General features: G+C 39.2%; 1 protein-coding gene across 1 annotated transcript in view; it reads right to left on the bottom strand.

The window, feature by feature from the left end:
* LOC115126667 (plastin-3-like) overlaps window positions 1-25,503 on the bottom strand; it is a 114,733-nt gene that overhangs the window by 72,937 nt on the left and 16,293 nt on the right. The window contains exon 2 of the mRNA XM_065020025.1: window positions 1,474-1,581. Within this exon, the coding sequence (XP_064876097.1) occupies window positions 1,474-1,534 (61 nt within the window). The 5' untranslated portion in view covers window positions 1,535-1,581. The remainder of the gene's footprint in view (window positions 1-1,473; window positions 1,582-25,503) is intronic.

The raw sequence follows: 25,503 nt of genomic DNA, 5'->3' as shown, positions 1-25,503 counted from the left end.
CTAACTGACCTAAAACAGATCATTTTTACTGGGATTAAATGTCCGTAATTGTGAAAAACTGAGTTTAAATGTATTTGGTATGTAAACTTCTGACTTCAACTGTATATAACATCGTGATCAGAGGGAGGATTTACTACAATCACAGACTGGATCACTTGCAGTCTGTTTCCACGAGGAAAACACCTCACACTGAATACACTGTATATGCACATATACATTATACACTATCTATACAAAGGTATGACACCCCTTCAAATTAGTGGATTGAGCTATTTCAGCCACACTCGTTGCTGACAGGTGTATAAAATTGAACACAATCTCCATAGACAAAGATTGGCAGTAGAATCTCCTTACTGAAAAGCTCAGTGACTTTCAACGTGGCACCGTCGTTGGATGCCACCTTTGCAACAAGTCAGTTCGTAGAATTTCTTCCCTACTACAGCTTCTAGGAGCAACAACGGCTCAGCCGCAAAGTGGTAGGCCACACAAGCTCACAAAACGGGACCACCGAGTGCTGAAGCGAGTAGCGCATAAAAATAATCTGTCCTCGGTTGCAACACTCACTCCCGGGTTCCAACCTGCCTCTGGAAGCAACGTCAGCAGAAGAACTCTTCGTCGGGAGCTTCATGAAATTTTCCATGGCTGAGCAGCCGCACACAAGCCTAAGAATGCCAAGCATCGGCTGGAGTGATGTAAAGCTCGCCGCCATTGGACTCTAGAGCAGTGGAAACGCGTTCTCTGGATTGACGAATCACACTTCACCATCTGGCAGTTTGACAGACGAATCTGGGTTTAGCAGATGCCAGGGGAACGCTACCTGCCCCAATGCATAGTGCCAACTGTAAAGTTTGGTGGAGGAGACATAATGATCTGGGGCTGTTGTTCATGTTTCGGGCCCCTTAGTTCCAGTGAAGGGAAATCTTAACGCGACAGCATACAATGACATTCTAGACGATTCTGTGCTTCCAACTTTGTGGCCACAGTTTGAGGAAGGCCCTTTCCTGTTTCAACATGACAATGCCTCCGTGCACAAAACAAACAACTTGACTGGCCTGCACAGAGCCCTGACCTCAACCCCATCGAACACCTTTGGGATGAATTGGAACGCCAACTGCGAGCCGGGCCTCATCGCCCAACATCAGTGCCCGACCTCCCTAATGCTCTTGTGGCTGAATAGAAGCAAGTCCCCGCAGCAATGTTCCAACATCTAGTGGAAAGCCTTCCCAGAAGAGTGGAGGCTGTTATAGCAGCAATGTTCCAACATCTAGTGGAAAGCCTTCCCAGAAGAGTGGAGGCTGTTATAGCAGCAATGTTGTAACATCTAGTGGAAAGCCTTTCCAAAAGAGTGGAGGCTGCTATAGCAGCAAAGGGGGGGGGACCAACTCCATATTAATGGCCATGATTTTGGAATGAGATGTACGACGAACAGGTGTCCACATACTTTCGGTCATGTAGTGTATTGAATGCACTCACCAACTTTCTGGAAGGCCTCTCTGAGCTCCTCCATCTCATCTTTAGGTATCTTTCCCGCCATCTTTAGTTTCTACCAGAGAAACACTATCTCCTCTGATCACACTGAGTCTGGAGAGCAGGAGAGAGGGAGCGAGGGAGAAGAGAGAAAATGAGAGAAGAGGGGGGGTGGGTTATAGAGCGTGGGGGATGATGAAAGGAAAAGAGAGCGAGTGTACAATGTAAAAGGCCATATAATGCACGCAGAGCAGAATTAGGCCGATACCCGCTAATTATCCAAATCCGGAAAAGAGACGTTAAATTCTGAAACCACCGAAAAGAAAGCGATTCCCAAACCTTCCATAACGACGCCAGGACAGCGGAGTCAATCACCACCTTCCGGAGACACCTGAAACCCCACCTCTTTAAGGAATACCTAGGATAGGATAAAGTAATTCTTCTCACCCCCCCTTAAAAGATTTAGATGCACTATTGTAAAGTGGCTGCTCCACTGGATGTCATAAGGTGAATGCACCAATTTGTAAGTCGCTCTGGATAAGAGCGTCTGCTAAATGACTTAAATGTAAATGTAAATGTAAATAACAAAGCCATCACCTACAGAGTGATGAACCTGGAGAAGAGTCCCCTAAGCAAGCTTGTCCAGGGGCTCTGTTCACAAACACAAACACACCCCACAGAGCCCCAGGACAGCAACACAATTAGACCCAAACAAATCATGAGAAAAATAAACTATAATTGGAAAGTATTAATTAACAAAAAAACTGACTAAACTAGAATGCTATTTGGCCCTAAACAGAGAGTACACAGTGGCAGAATACCTGACCACTGTGACTGACCCAAACTTAAGGAAAGCTTTGACTATGTACAGACTCAGTGAGCATAGCCTTGCTATTGAGAAAAGCCGCCGTAGACAGACCTGGCTCTCAAGAGAAGACAGGCTATGTGCTCACTGCCCACAAAATGAGGTGGAAACTGAGCTGCACTTCCTAACCTCCTGCCAGATGTATGACCATATTAGAGAGACATATTTCCCTCAGATTACACAGACACACAAAGAATTAAAAGATAAACTCACATATCTATTTGGTGAAATACCACAGTGTGCAATAATTACAGCAAGATTTGTGACCTGTTGCCACAAGAAAAGTGAAAACTTTATTTATGTTTATTTACATTTGAAATGTCTTTATTCTTTTGGAGCTTTTGTGAGCGTAATGTTTACTAAATGTGTGTACAGAATATGAGAGACATTTTTGTGCGTATAGAACATTTCGGGGATCTTTTGTTTCAGCTCATAAAACACGGCACCAACACTTTACATGTTGCCTTAATATTTTTGTTCAGTGTAGAATCAAAACTGGGCCGTGTTTTGTATTTTGGGAACATATCTTCTGTGATGGCCTCACAATGTTCTCACCAAAATGCTCCCCACAACCTAATGAAACATCTGGGAACCTTTAAAGAACAGATGAAATGTGTTGTAGGAACGTTCTTGCAGCGTCAGGCGAATGTTTCGTACGTGTTATGAGAACATTACCTAACAAATGTTCTGGGAACTTGCTGGGAAAACATTACTTGTAGATTGTGTAATTACATTACCTGGAAACTTAATGACAACTTTTGGGGAACGTTCGTTCTGTGGTGATTGTTACCGAAGTTGTACACAACATTATAATCAATGTTAGGAGAACATTTCAAGGATATTTCATTTAAAAAACTTTTTATTTTATTTTATATAATATTTTGTAATCAAAAACATTATCTGAATGATGCCATCATCCTAATGTTAAATAAAACCCTAATGGGAATCTTAGAAAACGTTCTGGGAATGTTCCCGGTTTGCTGGGATATCTCTGACTGTTCCTTCACTCTGACATCTTACTGAGACAGGAGGTTAGAGTGGAGCACATCCACACTAAGGACATGGGAGTGAAGTCTGCTTGGAGGACCTGTGGTTTAGGGTGTAGTGGCTAGGAAATAGGATGTAGTGGCTAGGAAATAGGGTGCAGTCGCTAGGAAATAGGGTGTAGTGGGAGGAAATAGGGTGTAGTGGCAGGAAATAGGATGTAGTGGCTAGGAAGTAGGGTGTAGTGTCTAGGAAATAGTGTGTAGTGTCTATGAAATAGGATGTAGTGGCTAGGAAGTAGGGAGTAGTGTCTAGGAAATAGTGTGTAGTGTCTATGAAATAGGATGTAGTGGCTAGGAAATAGGGTGTAGTGTCTAGGAAATAGTGTGTAGTGTCTATGAAATAGGATGTAGTGGCTAGGAAGTAGGGTGTAGTGTCTAGGAAATAGGGTGTAGTGGGAGGAAATAGGGTGTAGTGGCAGGAAATAGGGTGTAGTGGCTAGGAAGTAGGGTGTAGTGTCTAGGAAATAGGGTGTAGTGTCTATGAAATAGGATGTAGTGGCTAGGAAGTAGGGAGTAGTCGCTAGGAAATAGGGTGTAGTGGCAGGAAATAGGGTGTAGTGGCTAGGAAATAGGGTGTAGTGTCTATGAAATAGGATGTAGTGGCTAGGAAGTAGGGTGTAGTGTCTAGGAAATAGGGTGTAGTGTCTATGAAATAGGATGTAGTGGCTAGGAAGTAGGGAGTAGTCGCTAGGAAATAGGGTGTAGTGGCAGGAAATAGGGTGTAGTGGCTAGGAAATAGGGTGTAGTGTCTATGAAATAGGATGTAGTGGCTAGGAAGTAGGGTGTAGTGTCTAGGAAATAGGGTGTAGTGTCTATGAAATAGGATGTAGTGGCTAGGAAGTAGGGAGTAATCGCTAGGAAATAGGGTGTAGTGGCTAGGAAATAGGGTGTAGTGGCTAGGAAATAGGGTGTAGTGTCTATGAAATAGGGTGTAGTGCCTATATTGTAGGAATTAGGGGTTGATTTGGAACTCAGCATATCTCTACTGCCTGTTACAGAGCTCAGGGCTGTGCTGGGTGAGATGTAGAGATTCCTGGGTCTTGGGTTACAAACCAAAACACCAGATCACCTGCAGAATCAGTCATTAGAGGGAGGTAGGGGCTACAGCAGAACAGACAGCAGAACAAGCAGGTTCGATTTAGATTCATAGAAACTTTTCTGAGATGAGAGAAGGGGGTTGTCCTAAGGAGAAACACATGTGTTAACTTTCACCTCATACAGCTGGGAACACAGCACATTGTCCAGTGTTCATTTTTCAGAGTAACTGTGGTTATGAGGTTGGTTGGACGTACTGCCAAATTCTCGAAAACTACGTTGGAGGCGGCTTTTGGTAGAGAAATTAACATTCAACAGCTCTGGTGGACATTACTGCAGTCAGCATGTCAATTGCACGCTCCCGCAAAACTTGAGACATCTGTGGCATTGTGTTGTGACAAAAGTGCACATTTTAGAGTGGCCTTTTATTGCCCCCAGCACAAGGTGCACCTGTGTAATGATCTTGCTGTTTAATCAGCCTCTTGATATGCCACACCTGTCAGGTGGCTGGACTATATTGGAGAAATGCTCACTAACACCGAGGTAAACAAATTTGAGAGATATAAAACGTTTGTTCATATGGAACATTTCTGGGATCTTTTATTTCAGCTCATGCAACATGGGACCAACACTTTACATGTTGAGTTCATATTTTTGTTCAGTATATGTAATGTATTTTCATAAAGTTACATTTTAATGATAGCATTCAACCATATAATCATTTGGTAAACGCCACAGGCCTTTAAAAATGAAAGAATTCAACAACCATGTCTCTGTCACTAACAAATACAGTCATGGGTGGTGACTCTACAATTGACTTGAAAAGAATTGGAAATATGGCATCACAGTGTTAAAACTACACAACAAAATGACTTCCTGTGGAGTGCATGTGTTTAACACTAATGGGAGGTAACTAGACCAAAACTAGTGTTGCATTGTATTAACCCCTTCCACAGCCTTTATGTTTTCAACATGCTTGATACAAACGATTATATTTTAGATGTTCAACTATACAGTAATAAAAACTGAAAAACATCTTCAAGGCCATCAGACTGTTAAATAACCATCACTAACTCAGAGAGGCTGCTGCCCTACATACAGACTTTAAATCATTGGCCACTTTAATAAATGGAACACTAGTCACTTTGATAATATTTATCCTGCATTACTCATCTCATATGTATTCTATACTATCTATTTCATCTTAAACTATGTCACTCTGACATTTTTATTTAAGCACGTCAGTAAAGAACAAATTCTTATTTTACAACGACAACCTACCGAGGAACAGTGAGTTAACTGCCTTGTTCAGGGGCAGAACGACAGATATTTACCTTGTCAGTTTGGGGATTTGATCCAGCAACCTTTCAGTTACTGGCCTAATGCTCTAACCACTGGGCGAATGCTCTAACCACTGGGCTAATGCTCTAACCACTGGCCTAATGCTCTAACCACTGGGCTAATGCTCTAACCACTGGCCTAATGCTCTAACCACTGGCCTAATGCTCTAACCACTGGGCTAATGCTCTAACCACTGGCCTAATGCTCTAACCACTGGGCTAATGCTCTAACCACTGGGCTAATGCTCTAACCACTGGGTGAATGCTCTAACCACTGGCCTAATGCTCTAACCACTGGCCTAATGCTCTAACCACTGGCCTAATGCTCTAACCACTGGGCGAATGCTCTAACCACTGGGCGAATGCTCTAACCACTGGCCTAATGCTCTAACCACTGGCCTAATGCTCTAACCACTGGGCTAATGCTCTAACCACTGGGCTAATGCTCTAACCACTGGCCTAATGCTCTAACCACTGGCCTAATGCTCTAACCACTGGGCTAATGCTCTAACCACTGGGCTAATGCTCTAACCACTGGCCTAATGCTCTAACCACTGGCCTAATGCTCTAACCACTGGGCTAATGCTCTAACCACTGGGCTAATGCTCTAACCACTGGCCTAATGCTCTAACCACTGGGCCAATGCTCTAACCACTGGCCTAATGCTCTAACCACTGGCCTAATGCTCTAACCACTGGCCTAATGCTCTAACCACTGGCCTAATGCTCTAACCACTGGGCTAATGCTCTAACCACTGGCCTAATGCTCTAACCACTGGCCTAATGCTCTAACCACTGGCCTAATGCTCTAACCACTGGGCGAATGCTCTAACCACTGGCCTAATGCTCTAACCACTGGCCTAATGCTCTAACCACTGGGCGAATGCTCTAACCACTGGCCTAATGATCTAACCACTGGCCTAATGATCTAACCACTGGCCTAATGTTCTAACCACTGGGCTAATGTTCTAACCACTGGGCTAATGCTCTAACCACTGGGGTAATGCTCTAACCACTGGCCTAATGCTCTAACCACTGGCCTAATGCTCTAACCACTGGCCTAATGCTCTAACCACTGGGCTAATGCTCTAACCACTGGCCTAATGCTCTAACCACTAGGCTAATGCTCTAACCACTGGGCTAATGCTCTAACCACTGGGCTAATACTCTAACCACTGGCCTAATGCTCTAACCACTGGCCTAATGCTCTAACCACTGGGCTAATGCTCTAACCACTGGCTGGCCTAATGCTCTAACCACTGGGCTAATGCTCTAACCACTGGGCTAATGCTCTAACCACTGGCCTAATGCTCTAACCACTGGCCTAATGCTCTAACCACTGGCCTAATGCTCTAACCACTGGGCTAATGCTCTAACCACTGGGCTAATGCTCTAACCACTGGCCTAATGCTCTAACCACTGGCTGGCCTAATGCTCTAACCACTGGGCTAATGCTCTAACCACTGGGCTAATGCTCTAACCACTGGCTGGCCTAATGCTCTAACCACTGGGCAAATGCTCTAACCACTGGCCTAATGCTCTAACCACTGGGCTAATGCTCTAACCACTGGGCTAATGCTCTAACCACTGGCCTAATGCTCTAAACACTGGCCTAATGCTCTAACCACTGGGCTAATGCTCTAACCACTGGCCTAATGCTCTAACCACTGGGCCAATGCTCTAACCACTGGGCTAATGCTCTAACCACTGGGCTAATGCTCTAACCACTGGGCTAATGCTCTAACCACTGGCTGGCCTAATGCTCTAACCACTGGGCTAATGCTCTAACCACTGGCCTAATGCTCTAACCACTGGGCTAATGCTCTAACCACTGGCCTAATGCTCTAACCACTGGCCTAATGCTCTAACCACTGGCCTAATGCTCTAACCACTGGGCTAATGCTCTAACCACTGGCCTAATGCTCTAACCACTGGGCCAATGCTCTAACCACTGGGCCAATGCTCTAACCACTGGGCTAATGCTCTAACCACTGGCCTAATGCTCTAACCACTGGGCTAATGCTCTAACCACTGGCCTAATGCTCTAACCACTGGGCTAATGCTCTAACCACTGGGTTAATGCTCTAACCACTGGCCTAATGCTCTAACCACTGGCCTAATGCTCTAACCACTGGCCTAATGCTCTAACCACTGGCCTAATGCTCTAACCACTGGGCTAATGCTCTAACCACTGGGTTAATGCTCTAACCACTGGCCTAATGCTCTAACCACTGGCCTAATGCTCTAACCACTGGCCTAATGCTCTAACCACTGGCCTAATGCTCTAACCACTGGCCTAATGCTCTAACCACTGGGCCAATGCTCTAACCACTGGGCTAATGCTCTAACCACTGGGCTAATGCTCTAACCACTGGCCTAATGCTCTAACCACTGGGCTAATGCTCTAACCACTGGCCTAATGCTCTAACCACTGGGCTAATGCTCTAACCACTGGGTTAATGCTCTAACCACTGGCCTAATGCTCTAACCACTGGCCTAATGCTCTAACCACTGGGCTAATGCTCTAACCACTGGGCTAATGCTCTAACCACTGGGTTAATGCTCTAACCACTGGCCTAATGCTCTAACCACTGGCCTAATGCTCTAACCACTGGGCTACCCCACATCGCTCATCCATATATTTATATGTATACATTCTTATTCCATTATTTTACTTAGATTTGTGTGTATAAGGTAGTTGTTGGGGAATTGTTAGATTACTTGTTAGATATTACTGCACTGTCGGAACTAGAAGCACAAGCATTTCGCTACACTCGCATTAACATCTGCTAACCATGTGTATGTGACCAATAACATCTGCTAAGCATGTGTATGTTACCATTAACATCTGCTAACCATGTGTATGTGACCAATAACATCTGCTAACCATGTTACCATTAACATCTGCTAACCATGTGTATCTGACCATTAACATCTGATAACCATGTTACCATTAACATCTGCTAACCATGTGTATGTGACCAATAACATCTGCTAACCATGTGTATGGGACCATTAACATCTGCTAACCATGTGTATGTGACCATTAACATCTGCTAACCATGTGTATGTGACCAATAACATCTGCTAACCATGTGTATGTGACCAATAACATCTGCTAACCATGTGTATGTGACCATTAACATCTGCTAACCATGTGTATGTGACCAATAACATCTGCTAACCATGTGTATGTGACCAATAACATCTGCTAACCATGTGTATGTGACCAATAACATCTGCTAACCATGTGTATGTGACCAATAACATCTGCTAACCATGTGTATGTGACCATTAACATCTGCTAACCATGTGTATGTGACCAATAACATCTGCTAACCATGTGTATGTGACCAATAACATCTGCTAACCATGCGTATGTGACCAATAACATCTGCTAACCGTGTGTATGTGACCATTAACATCTGCTAACCATGTGTATGTGACCAATAACATCTGCTAACCATGTGTATGTGACCAATAACATCTGCTAACCATGTGTAGGTGACCATTAACATCTGCTAACCATGTGTATGTGACCATTAACATCTGCTAACCATGTGTATGTGACCAATAACATCTGCTAACCATGTGTATGTGACCAATAACATCTGCTAACCATGTGTATGTGACCAATAACATCTGCTAACCATGTGTATGTGACCAATAACATCTGCTAACCATGTGTATGTGACCATTAACATCTGCTAACCATGTGTATGTGATAAATAACATCTGATAACCATGTGTATGTTACCATTAACATCTGCTAACCATGTGACCAATAACATCTGCTAACCATGTGTATGTGACCAATAACATCTGATAACCATGTTACCATTAACATCTGCTAACCATGTGTATGTGACCAATAACATCTGATAAACATGTTACCATTAACATCTGCTAACCATGTGTATGTTACCATTAACATCTGCTAACCATGTGTATGTGACCATTAACATCTGCTAACCATGTGTATGTGATCAATAACATCTGCTAACCATGTGTATGTGACCATTAACATCTGCTAACCATGTGTATGTGACCAATAACATCTGCTAACCATGTGTATGTGACCAATAACATCTGCTAACCATGCGTATGTGACCAATAACATCTGCTAACCATGTGTATGTGACCAATAACATCTGCTAACCATGTGTATGTGACCATTAACATCTGCTAACCATGTGTATGTGACCATTAACATCTGCTAACCATGTGTATGTGATAAATAACATCTGATAACCATGTGTATGTTACCATTAACATCTGCTAACCATGTGTATGTGACCAATAACATCTGATAACCATGTTACCATTAACATCTGCTAACCATGTGTATGTGACCAATAACATCTGATAACCATGTTACCATTAACATCTGCTAACCATGTGTATGTTACCATTAACATCTGCTAACCATGTGTATGTGACCAATAACATCTGCTAACCATGTGTATGTGACCATTAACATCTGCTAACCATGTGTATGTGACCAATAACATCTGCTAACCATGTGTATGTGACCATGTGTAATAACATCTGCTAACCATGCGTATGTGACCAATAACATCTGCTAACCATGTGTATGTGACCAATAACATCTGCTAACCATGTGTATGTGACCATTAACATCTGCTAACCATGTGTATGTGACCATTAACATCTGCTAACCATGTGTATGTGACCAATAACATCTGCTAACCATGTGTATGTGACCAATAACATCTGCTAACCATGTGTATGTGACCAATATCTGCTAACATCTGCTAACCATGTGTATGTGACCAATAACATCTGCTAACCATGTGTATGTGACCATTAACATCTGCTAACCATGTGTATGTGACCATTAACATCTGCTAACCATGTGTATGTGATTAATAACATCTGCTAACCATGTGTATGTGACCATTAACATCTGCTAACCATGTGTATGTGACCAATAACATCTGCTAACCATGTGTATGTGACCAATAACATCTGCTAACCATGTGTATGTGACCAATAACATCTGCTAACCATGTGTATGTGACCAATAACATCTGCTAACCATGTGTATGTGACCATTAACATCTGCTAACCATGTGTATGTGATAAATAACATCTGATAACCATGTGTATGTTACCATTAACATCTGCTAACCATGTGACCAATAACATCTGCTAACCATGTGTATGTGACCAATAACATCTGATAACCATGTTACCATTAACATCTGCTAACCATGTGTATGTGACCAATAACATCTGATAACCATGTATGTTACCATTAACATCTGCTAACCATGTGTATGTTACCATTAACATCTGCTAACCATGTGTATGTGACCATTAACATCTGCTAACCATGTGTATGTGATCAATAACATCTGCTAACCATGTGTATGTGACCATTAACATCTGCTAACCATGTGTATGTGACCAATAACATCTGCTAACCATGTGTATGTGACCAATAACATCTGCTAACCATGCGTATGTGACCAATAACATCTGCTAACCATGTGTATGTGACCAATAACATCTGCTAACCATGTGTATGTGACCATTAACATCTGCTAACCATGTGTATGTGACCATTAACATCTGCTAACCATGTGTATGTGATAAATAACATCTGATAACCATGTGTATGTTACCATTAACATCTGCTAACCATGTGTATGTGACCAATAACATCTGATAACCATGTTACCATTAACATCTGCTAACCATGTGTATGTTACCATTAACATCTGCTAACCATGTGTATGTGACCATTAACATCTGCTAACCATGTGTATGTGATCAATAACATCTGCTAACCATGTGTATGTGACCAATAACATCTGCAAACCATGTGTATGTGACCATTAACATCTGCTAACCATGTGTATGTGACCAATAACATCTGCTAACCATGTGTATGTGACCAATAACATCTGCTAACCATGTGTATGTGACCATTAACATCTGCTAACCATGTGTATGTGACCAATAACATCTGCTAACCATGTGTATGTGACCATTAACATCTGCTAACCATGTGTATGTGACCAATAACATCTGCTAACCATGTGTATGTGACCAATAACATCTGCTAACCATGTGTATGTGACCATTAACATCTGCTAACCATGTGACCATTAACATCTGCTGACCATGTGTATGTGACCAATAACATCTGCTAACCATGTGTATGTGACCAATAACATCTGCTAACCATGTGTATGTGACCAATAACATCTGCTAACCATGTGTATGTGACCAATAACATCTGCTAACCATGTGTATGTGACCATTAACATCTGCTAACCATCTGTATGTGACCATTAACATCTGCTAACCATGTGTATGTGATTAATAACATCTGCTAACCATGTGTATGTGACCATTAACATCTGCTAACCATGTGTATGTGACCATTAACATCTGCTAACCATGTGTATGTGACCAATAACATCTGCTAACCATGTGTATGTGACCAATAACATCTGATAACCATGTTACCATTAACATCTGCTAACCATGTGTATGTGACCAATAACATCTGATAACCATGTTACCATTAACATCTGCTAACCATGTGTATGTTACCAATAACATCTGCTAACCATGTGTATGTGACCATTAACATCTGCTAACCATGTGTATGTGACCAATAACATCTGCTAACCATGTGTATGTGACCAATAACATCTGCTAACCATGTGTATGTGACCATTAACATCTGCTAACCATGTGTATGTGACCATTAACATCTGCTAACCATGTGTATGTGATTAATAACATCTGCTAACCATGTGTATGTGACCATTAACATCTGCTAACCATGTGTATGTGACCATTAACATCTGCTAACCATGTGTATGTGACCAATAACATCTGCTAACCATGTTACCATTAACATCTGCTAACCATGTGTATGTTACCATTAACATCTGCTAACCATGTGTATGTGACCATTAACATCTGCTAACCATGTGTATGTGATCAATAACATCTGCTAACCATGTGTATGTGACCATTAACATCTGCTAACCATGTGTATGTGACCAATAACATCTGCTAACCATGTGTATGTGACCAATAACATCTGCTAACCATGTGTATGTGACCAATAACATCTGCTAACCATGTGTATGTGACCAATAACATCTGCTAACCATGTGTATGTGACCATTAACATCTGCTAACCATGTGTATGTGACCATTAACATCTGCTAACCATGTGTATGTGATAAATAACATCTGATAACCATGTGTATGTTACCATTAACATCTGCTAACCATGTGTATGTGACCAATAACATCTGATAACCATGTTACCATTAACATCTGCTAACCATGTGTATGTTACCATTAACATCTGCTAACCATGTGTATGTGACCATTAACATCTGCTAACCATGTGTATGTGATCAATAACATCTGCTAACCATGTGTATGTGACCAATAACATCTGCTAACCATGTGTATGTGACCATTAACATCTGCTAACCATGTGTATGTGACCAATAACATCTGCTAACCATGTGTATGTGACCAATAACATCTGCTAACCATGTGTATGTGACCATTAACATCTGCTAACCATGTGTATGTGACCAATAACATCTGCTAACCATGTGTATGTGACCGAAAACATCTGCTAACCATGCGTATGTGACCAATAACATCTGCATGTGACCAATAACATCTGCTAACCATGTGTATGTGACCATTAACATCTGCTAACCATGTGACCATTAACATCTGCTGACCATGTGTATGTGACCAATAACATCTGCTAACCATGTGTATGTGACCAATAACATCTGCTAACCATGTGTATGTGACCAATAACATCTGCTAACCATGTGTATGTGACCAATAACATCTGCTAACCATGTGTATGTGACCATTAACATCTGCTAACCATGTGTATGTGACCATTAACATCTGCTAACCATGTGTATGTGATTAATAACATCTGCTAACCATGTGTATGTGACCATTAACATCTGCTAACCATGTGTATGTGACCATTAACATCTGCTAACCATGTGTATGTGACCAATAACATCTGCTAACCATGTGTATGTGACCAATAACATCTGCTAACCATGTGTATGTGACCATTAACATCTGCTAACCATGTGTATGTGACCAATAAAATCTGCTAACCATGTGTATGTGACCAATAACATCTGCTAACCATGCGTATGTGACCAATGACATCTGCTAACCATGTGTATGTGACCAATAACATCTGCTAACCATGTGTATGTGACCATTAACATCTGCTAACCATGTGTATGTGATAAATAACATCTGATAACCATGTGTATGTTACCATTAACATCTGCTAACCATGTGTATGTGACCAATAACATCTGATAACCATGTTACCATTAACATCTGCTAACCATGTGTATGTGACCAATAACATCTGATAACCATGTTACCATTAACATCTGCTAACCATGTGTATGTTACCAATAACATCTGCTAACCATGTGTATGTGACCGAAAACATCTGCTAACCATGCGTATGTGACCAATAACATCTGCTAACCATGTGTATGTGACCAATAACATCTGCTAACCATGTGTATGTGACCATTAACATCTGCTAACCATGTGACCATTAACATCTGCTGACCATGTGTATGTGACCAATAACATCTGCTAACCATGTGTATGTGACCAATAACATCTGCTAACCATGTGTATGTGACCAATAACATCTGCTAACCATGTGTATGTGACCATGTGTATGTGAATAACATCTGCTAACCATGTGTATGTGACCATTAACATCTGCTAACCATGTGTATGTGACCATTAACATCTGCTAACCATGTGTATGTGATTAATAACATCTGCTAACCATGTGTATGTGACCATTAACATCTGCTAACCATGTGTATGTGACCATTAACATCTGCTAACCATGTGTATGTGACCAATAACATCTGCTAACCATGTGTATGTGACCAATAACATCTGCTAACCATGTGTATGTGACCATTAACATCTGCTAACCATGTGTATGTGACCAATAAAATCTGCTAACCATGTGTATGTGACCAATAACATCTGCTAACCATGCGTATGTGACCAATGACATCTGCTAACCATGTGTATGTGACCAATAACATCTGCTAACCATGTGTATGTGACCATTAACATCTGCTAACCATGTGTATGTGATAAATAACATCTGATAACCATGTGTATGTTACCATTAACATCTGCTAACCATGTGTATGTGACCAATAACATCTGATAACCATGTTACCATTAACATCTGCTAACCATGTGTATGTTACCATTAACATCTGCTAACCATGTGTATGTGATCAATAACATCTGCTAACCATGTGTATGTGACCAATAACATCTGCTAACCATGTGTATGTGATCAATAACATCTGCTAACCATGTGTATGTGACCATTAACATCTGCTAACCATGTGTATGTGACCAATAACATCTGCTAACCATGTGTATGTGACCAATAACATCTGCTAACCATGTGTATGTGACCAATAACATCTGATAACCATGTGTATGTGACCAATAACATCTGCTAACCATGTGTATGTGACCATTAACATCTGCTAACCATGTGACCATTAACATCTGCTAACCATGTGACCATTAACATCTGCTAACCATGTGTATGTGACCAATAACATCTGCTAACCATGTGTATGTGACCAATAACATCTGCTAACCATGTGTATGTGACCATTAACATCTGCTAACCATGTGTATGTGACCAATAACATCTGCTAACCATGTGTATGTGACCAATAACATCTGCTAACCATGTGTATGTGACCAATAACATCTGCTAACCATGTGTATGTGACCATTAACATCTGCTAACCATGTGTATGTGACCAATAACATCTGCTAACCATGTGACCAATAACATCTGCTAACCATGTGTATGTGACCATTAACATCTGCTAACCATGTGTATGTTACCATTAACATCTGCTAACCATGTGTATGTGACCATTAACATCTGCTAACCATGTGTATGTGACCAATAACATCTGGTAACCATGCGTATGTGACCAATAACATCTGCTAACCGTGTGTATGTGACCATTAACATCTGCTAACCATGTGTATGTGACCAATAACATCTGCTAACCATGTGACCAATAACATCTGCTAACCATGTGTATGTGACCATTAACATCTGCTAACCATGTGTATGTGACCATTAACATCTGCTAACCATGTGTATGTGACCAATAACATCTGCTAACCATGTGTATGTGACCAATAACATCTGCTAACCATGTGTATGTGACCAATAACATCTGCTAACCATGTGCATGTGACCAATAACATCTGCTAACCATGTGTATGTGACCATTAACATCTGCTAACCATGTGTATGTGACCAATAACATCTGCTAACCATGTGTATGTGACCAATAACATCTGCTAACCATGTGTATGTGACCATTAACATCTGCTAACCATGTGTATGTGACCATTAACATCTGCTAACCATGTGTATGTGACCATTAACATCTGCTAACCATGTGTATGTTACCATTAACATCTGCTAACCATGTGTATGTGACCATTAACATCTGCTAACCATGTGTATGTTACCATTAACATCTGCTAACCACGTGACCAATAACATCTGCTAACCATGTGTATTTGACCAATAACATCTGATAACCATGTTACCATTAACATCTGCTAACCATGTGTATGTGACCAATAACATCTGATAACCATGTTACCATTAACATCTGCTAACCATGTGTATGTGACCAATAACATCTGATAACCATGTTACCATTAACATCTGCTAACCATGTGTATGTTACCATTAACATCTGCTAACCATGTGTATGTGACCATTAACATCTGCTAACCATGTGTATGTGACCATTAACATCTGCTAACCATGTGTATGTTACCATTAACATCTGCTAACCATGTGTATGTGACCATTAACATCTGCTAACCATGTGTATGTTACCATTAACATCTGCTAACCACGTGACCAATAACATCTGCTAACCATGTGTATTTGACCAATAACATCTGATAACCATGTTACCATTAACATCTGCTTACCATGTGTATGTGACCAATAACATCTGATAACCATGTTACCATTAACATCTGCTAACCATGTGTATGTGACCAATAACATCTGATAACCATGTTACCATTAACATCTGCTAACCATGTGTATGTTACCATTAACATCTGCTAACCATGTGTATGTGACCATTAACATCTGCTAACCATGTGTATGTGACCATTAACATCTGCTAACCATGTGTATGTGACCATTAACATCTGCTAACCATGTGTATGTGATAAATAACATCTGATAACCATGTGTATGTTACCATTAACATCTGCTAACCATGTGTATGTGACCAATAACATCTGATAACCATGTTACCATTAACATCTGCTAACCATGTGTATGTTACCATTAACATCTGCTAACCATGTGTATGTGACCATTAACATCTGCTAACCATGTGTATGTGATCAATAACATCTGCTAACCATGTGTATGTGACCAATAACATCTGCTAACCATGTGTATGTGACCATTAACATCTGCTAACCATGTGTATGTGACCAATAACATCTGCTAACCATGTGTATGTGACCATTAACATCTGATAACCATGTGTATGTGACCAATAACATCTGCTAACCATGTGTATGTGACCAATAACATCTGCTAACCATGTGTATGTGACCATTAACATCTGCTAACCATGTGTATGTGACCATTAACATCTGCTAACCATGTGTATGTGACCATTAACATCTGCTAACCATGTGTATGTTACCAATAACATCTGCTAACCATGTGTATGTGACCAATAACATCTGCTAACCATGTGTATGTGACCAATAACATCTGCTAACCATGTGTATGTGACCATTAACATCTGCTAACCATGTGTATGTGACCAATAACATCTGCTAACCATGCGTATGTGACCAATAACATCTGCTAACCATGCGTATGTGACCAATAACATCTGCTAACCGTGTGTATGTGACCATTAACATCTGCTAACCATGTGTATGTGACCAATAACATCTGCTAACCATGTGACCAATAACATCTGCTAACCATGTGTATGTGACCATTAACATCTGCTAACCATGTGTATGTGACCAATAACATCTGCTAACCATGTGTATGTGACCAATAACATCTGCTAACCATGTGTATGTGACCAATAACATCTGCTAACCATGTGCATGTGACCAATAACATCTGCTAACCATGTGTATGTGACCATTAACATCTGCTAACCATGTGTATGTGACCAATAACATCTGCTAACCATGTGTATGTGACCAATAACATCTGCTAACCATGTGTATGTAACCAATAACATCTGCTAACCATGTGTATGTGACCATTAACATCTGCTAACCATGTGTATGTGACCATTAACATCTGCTAACCATGTGTATGTGACCATTAACATCTGCTAACCATGTGTATGTGACCATTAACATCTGCTAACCATGTGTATGTTACCATTAACATCTGCTAACCATGTGTATGTGACCATTAACATCTGCTAACCATGTGTATGTGACCAATAACATCTGCTAAACATGTGTATGTTACCATTAACATCTGCTAACCATGTGTATGTGACCAATAACATCTGCTAACCATGTGTATTTGACCAATAACATCTGATAACCATGTTAGCATTAACATCTGCTAACCATGTGTATTTGACCAATAACATCTGATAACCATGTTAGCATTAACATCTGCTAACCATGTGACCAATAACATCTGCTAACAGGGACCGGGCAGCTGCGGAAATGGAGGAAAACCGACCTAACATCTGCTAACCTGACATCCTTTCACTCCCTCCTCTCTAACATTCTGACTCATTAACTCTGCTGCTAAAGCCACTTTCTACCACTCTAAATTCCAAGCATCTGCCTCTAACCCATGTGCTATGTGACAACCTTAACATCCTAACCTGTGACCTCCTAACCCCCCCCCCCTCCTCCCTATCTGCAGATAACATCTGCTCAACCATTTTGAAAAGAAGGTATGTGACCATTAACATCCTAACCTGTGTTGCTACCAGTTAAATCGCTAACCATGTGTATCTGCTCACACTCCCTAACCCTGTGCTCTGACCTAACATTCTCCCCTCTCTCTCCAGATGAAATCTGCTAACCTTGTGTATGTGACCATTAACAATCTGCTAACCGTATGTGACCTAACATCTCCTAACTCTTCTCCAGACCATTCCGGAGACCTTCTCCCTTACCTCATGTCGACTCATCAACTCATCCCTGACCGCTGGTATGTCCCTTCCGTCTTCTAAAGTGAGCGAGACATTGCAACCATGTCTGAAAAAATCTGCTAACCATGTGTATCCCTCCGATGTCAACATCTACAGACCAGTATCCCTTCATTTCTTTTCTCTCCAAAACATCTTGAACATTAACATGTGTATGTGACCTTAACATCTCTCCATGCTATCTGACCATCAAATGCTAACCATGTGTCTGTGATCCAAATCTCAACCAGGTTTCAAGACTAGTCATTCAACTGAGACTGCTCTTCTCTGTAATCATGTGAGGCGCTAACATCTGCTAAAGCTAACTCTCTAACATCTGCTAACCTCATCCTTCTAACCATCGGCTGCCTTCGATACTGTGAACCATCAGATCCTCTCTCCACCAATAACTCTCCGAGTTGGGCATCTTGACCAATAACATCTGATTGACCGTCCTACCTGACAGGTCGCTAACCAGGTGGCGTGGCGATAACATCTGATCTCCACACCATTAACATCTGCTCACCACTGGTGTCCCCCAGGGCTCTGTTCTAGGCCCTCTCCTATTCTCGCTATACACCAAGTCACTTGGCTCTGTCATAACATCTCTAACCATGGTCTCTCCTATCATTGCTATGTGCATGTGTATGTGACAATTAATCATCTCTCCTTTCCCCTTCTGATGACCAGGTGTGACGCATCTCTGCACCATCTGCAGACATATCCGTGTGGATGTGGATCACCATTAACAAGCTGAACCATGTGTATGTGACCGGAGCTAACTCTTCCTCCCATGTGTATGGGAAGGACTAACCCTGCTCCATGATCTCGCCATCACGGTTGACTAACTCCATTGTGTGACTCCTTAAGAGCGCTAAGAACCTTGGTGTGATCCTGGACAACACCCATGTGTATTCTCAACTAACATCAATGGTATGTGACCGTTAACATCTGCTAACCAGGTTCATGCTGACTATAACATCCGCTAACCATGTGTATGTGACCATTAACCTGCCTCACACAGTGAATGCGCAGGTCCTAATCCAGGCACTAACCATGTGTATGCTGTTCTGCTAACCATGTGTGTGACCATCTCCCGTCTGGATTACTGCAACTCGCTGTTGGCTGGGCTAACCCTGCCTGTGACCATTAAACCCCTAACAACTGTATGTCCAGAACATCCGCAGCCCGTCTGGTGTTCAACCTTCCCAAGTTCTCTCACGTCACCCCGCTCCTCCGCTGACCCTCCACTGGCTAACCAGTTGAAGTGACCATCCGCTAACAAGACCATGGTGCTTGCCTACGGAGCTGTGATGTGAACATTAACATCAGTACCTCCAGGCTCTGATCAGGCCCTACACCCAAACAAGGGCACTGCGTTCATCCACCTCTGGCCTGCTCGACCTCCCTACCACTGAGGAAGTAAGTTCCCGCTCAGCCCAGTCAAAACTGTTCGCTGCTCTGGCCCCCAATGGTGGAACAAACTGCCCCATGTGTATGTGCCAGGACAGCGGAGTCAATCAACACCTTCCGGAGACACCTGAAACCCCACCTCTTTATGGAATACCTAGGATAGGATAAAGTAATCCTTCTCACTAACCTTAAAAGACCTAGATGCACTATTGTAAAGTGGCTGTTCCACTGGATGTCATAAGGTGAAAGCACCAATTTGTAAGTCGCTCTGGATAAGAGCGTCTGCTAAATGACTTAAATGTAATGTTAAATGTAAATGTCTAACCATGTGTATGTGACCAATAACATCTGCTAACCATGTGACCAATAACATCTGCTAACCATGTGTATTTGACCAATAACATCTGATAACCATGTTACCATTAACATCTGCTAACCATGTGTATGTGACCATTAACATCTGCTAACCATGTGTATGTTACCATTAACATCTGCTAACCATGTGACCAATCACATCTGCTAACCATGTGACCAATCACATCTGCTAACCATGTGTATGTGACCAATAACATCTGCTAACCATGTGTATGTCACCATTAACATCTGCTAACCATGTGTATTTGACCAATAACATCTGCTAACCATGTATATGTTACCATTAACATCTGCTAACCATGTGTATGTGACCATTAACATCTGCTAACCATGTGTATGTGACCAATAACATCTGCTAACCATGTGTATGTTACCATTAACATCTGCTAACCATGTGTATTTGACCAATAACATCTGCTAACCATGTATATGTTACCATTAACATCTGCTAACCATGTGTATGTGACCAATAACACCTGCTAACCATGTGTATGTGACCAATAACATCTGCTAACCATGTGTATGTGACCAATCACATCTGATTTGAACATATCCTCCAATGGGATTTCAACAAGTTCTTGGCTCATTTGCATTTCATGTCTGTGTCAATTACCAGTCTATTATCAGACTATTCTCTCATCATTGATTTCATTTACTTATTTAAGCAATTTGAGATTTTTCTGTGTAGTTATCTAATGTTGGTGAGGCATGTTACTTCTCAATCACTATGATAAATAAAATGGTTTTCTTGAGTGTACTTTTAAAAGAGATTTACTTTGAAGTGCAAAAAATCAGTCACCGAGCCAGACATCGAGGATATTAGGAAGATTGGACTACTGTGAACCGACAGGTTGTGAGGTCAAATCCCACGTGCGGGCATGTTGAATATTAATTGCTGTGTAAATGAACATGCACAATGTCAACGTGAGTTAAATATGTACTGTCGGTTAAAAATATTAGATGCTAAAAGCACTGTGTTTGTAACTAATTCCACAGCATTTTTTAAAAAGTAAGATACAATCATTTCTAATTGAATGAACATATGAGACAATTTGAGCAAACACATCCTTTAAGTTGACTGAATTTCTTCAAACGTTGGAGCTAAATGTTGACCAACTAAAAAAGTTGAGAAAAACAACAACAAAAAAGTCTGTGGAACCAGTTGCTGAATCATATTTAGTTGAAACAACTAGATTTTCTTTTTAAAGTGTGGATCGAAAGAACACTGTGAGAGTTACCCCATAATGTTTTTAATAATACATTGTAATGTAGTGGTACTTTAACACCATAACACCCCATAATGTTTTTAATAATACATTGTAATGTAGTGGTACTTTAACACCATAACACCCCATAATGTTTTTAATAATACATTGTAATGTAGTGGTACTTTAACACCATAACACCCCATAATGTTTTTAATAATACATTGTAATGTAGTGGTACTTTAACACCATAACACCCCATAATGTTTTTAATAATACATTGTAATGTAGTGGTACTTTAACACCATAACACCCCATAATGTTTTTAATAATACATTGTAATGTAGTGGTACTTTAACACCATAACACCCCATAATGTTTTTAATAATACATTGTAATGTAGCGGTACTTTAACACCATAACACCCCATAATGTTTTTAATAATACATTGTAATGTAGTGGTACTTTAACACCATAACACCCCATAATGTTTTTAATAATACATTGTAATGTAGTGGTACTTTAACACCATAACACCCCATAATGTTTTTAATAATACATTGTAATGTAGTGGTACTTTAACACCATAACACCCCATAATGTTTTTAATAATACATTGTAATGTAGTGGTACTTTAACACCATAACACCCCATAATGTTTTTAATAATACATTGTAATGTAGTGGTACTTTAACACCATAACACCCCATAATGTTTTTAATAATACATTGTAATGTAGTGGTACTTTAACACCATAACACCCCATAATGTTTTTAATAATACATTGTAATGTAGCGGTACTTTAACACCATAACACCCCATAATGTTACATTTTAATAATACATTGTAATGTAGCGGTACTTTAACACTGGTTTTCTCACTGGTACTCACTCAAAATGTAACAATATAATCAACTACTTTATACACTCTGTAGAATGTGGCCAAGAATTAAAATATTATAGTATTATAGAATTAAAATATTATAGTATTATAGAATTAAAATATTATAGTATTATAATATTAAAATATTATAGGATTATAGTATTACGTATTATAGTATTAAGTATTATAGTATTAAAATATTATAGTATTAAGTATTACAGTATTAAAATATTATAGTATTATAGTATTAAGTATTATAGTATTAAAATATTATAGTATTATAGTATTAAGAATTATAATATTATAGTATTAAACTATTATAGTATTATAGAATTAAAATATTATAGTATTATAGTATTAATGTATTATATTATTAAGTATTATAGTATTATAGTAATAAAATATTATAGTATTATAGTATTAAAATATTATATTATTATAGTATTAAAATATTATAGTATTATAGTATTAACGTATTATAGTATTATAGTATTAAGAATTATAATACTATAGTATTAAACTATTATAGTATTATAGAATTAAAATATTATAGTATTATAGAATTAAAATATTATAGTATTATAGTATTAACGTATTATAGTATTATAGTATTAAGAATTATAATACTATAGTATTAAACTATTATAGTATTATAGAATTAAAATATTATAGTATTATAATATTAAAATATTATAGGATTATAGTATTACGTATTATAGTATTAAGTATTATAGTATTAAAATATTATAGTATTAAGTATTATAGTATTACAGTATTAAAATATTATAGTATTATAGTATTAAGTATTATAGTATTAAAATATTATAGTATTATAGTATTAAGAATTATAATATTATAGTATTAAACTAGTATAGTATTATAGAATTAAAATATTATAGTATTATAATATTAAAATATTATAGTATTATAGAATTAAAATATTATAGTATTATAATATTAAAATATTATAGTATTATAGTATTATAATATTAAAATATTATAGTATTATAGTATTATAATATTAAAATATTATAGTATTATAGTATTAACGTATTATAGTATTATAATATTAAAGTATTATAGTATTAAGTATTAAAGTATGAATGAATTATAGTATTAAAGTATTAAAGCATTATAGTATGTAACAATATAATCAACTACTTTATACACTCTGTAGAATGTGGCCAAGAATTAAAATATTATAGTATTATAGAATTAAAATATTATAGTATTATAATATTAAAATATTATAGGATTATAGTATTACGTATTATAGTATTAAGTATTATAGTATTAAAATATTATAGTATTAAGTATTACAGTATTAAAATATTATAGTATTATAGTATTATAGTATTAAGTATTAAAGTATTAAAGTGTTATAGTATTAACTATTTAAGGGTTGATTTAAAGGGATAATTTGGGATTGTGGCAATAAGGCCCTTTACCTACTTAGAGTCAGATGAACTTGTGGATACCACGTGTTTATCTACTTAGAGTCAGATGAACTTGTGGATACCATGGGTTTATTTACTTAGAGTCAGATGAACTTGTGGATACCACACTTAGAGTCAGATGAACTTGTGGATACCATGGGTTTATTTACTTAGAGTCAGATGAACTTGTGGATACCATGGGTTTATTTACTTAGAGTCAGATGAACTTGTGTTTATCTACTTGGAGTCAGTTGTACTTGTGGATACCATGGGTTTATCTACTTGGAGTCAGTTGTACTTGTGGATACCATGGGTTTATTTACTTAGAGTCAGATGAACTTGTGTTTATTTACTTAGAGTCAGATGAACTTGTGTTTATCTACTTGGAGTCAGTTGTACTTGTGGATACCATGGGTTTATCTACTTGGAGTCAGTTGCACTTGTGGATACCATGGGTTTATTTACTTAGAGTCAGATGAACTTGTGTTTATCTACTTGGAGTCAGTTGTACTTGTGGATACCACGTGTTTATCTACTTGGAGTCAGTTGTACTTGTGGATACCATGGGTTTATTTACTTAGAGTCAGATGAACTTGTGTTTATCTACTTGGAGTCAGTTGTACTTGTGGATACCATGGGTTTATTTACTTAGAGTCAGATGAACTTGTGTTTATCTACTTAGAGTCAGTTGTACTTGTGGATACCATGGGTTTATCTACTTGGAGTCAGTTGTACTTGTGGATACCACGTGTATGTCTACTTAGAGTCAGTTGTACTTGTGGATACCATGGGTTTATCTACTTGGAGTCAGTTGTACTTGTGGATACCACGTGTATGTCTACTTAGAGTCAGTTGTACTTGTGGATACCATGGGTTTATCTACTTGGAGTCAGTTGTACTTGTGGATACCATGGGTTTATCTACTTGGAGTCAGTTGTACTTGTGGATACCATGGGTTTATTTACTTAGAGTCAGATGAACTTGTGGATACCATGGGTTTATTTACTTAGAGTCAGATGAACTTGTGGATACCATGGGTTTATTTACTTAGAGTCAGATGAACTTGTGGATACCACGTGTATGTCTACTTAGAGTCAGTTGTACTTGTGGATACCATGGGTTTATCTACTTGG

Source organism: Oncorhynchus nerka, linkage group LG6, assembly GCF_034236695.1.
Source record: "Oncorhynchus nerka isolate Pitt River linkage group LG6, Oner_Uvic_2.0, whole genome shotgun sequence".
Taxonomy (NCBI): domain Eukaryota; kingdom Metazoa; phylum Chordata; class Actinopteri; order Salmoniformes; family Salmonidae; genus Oncorhynchus; species Oncorhynchus nerka.
Note: the sequence above shows the minus strand (reverse complement) of the source record. Positions and strands in the feature narration are given on the sequence as shown.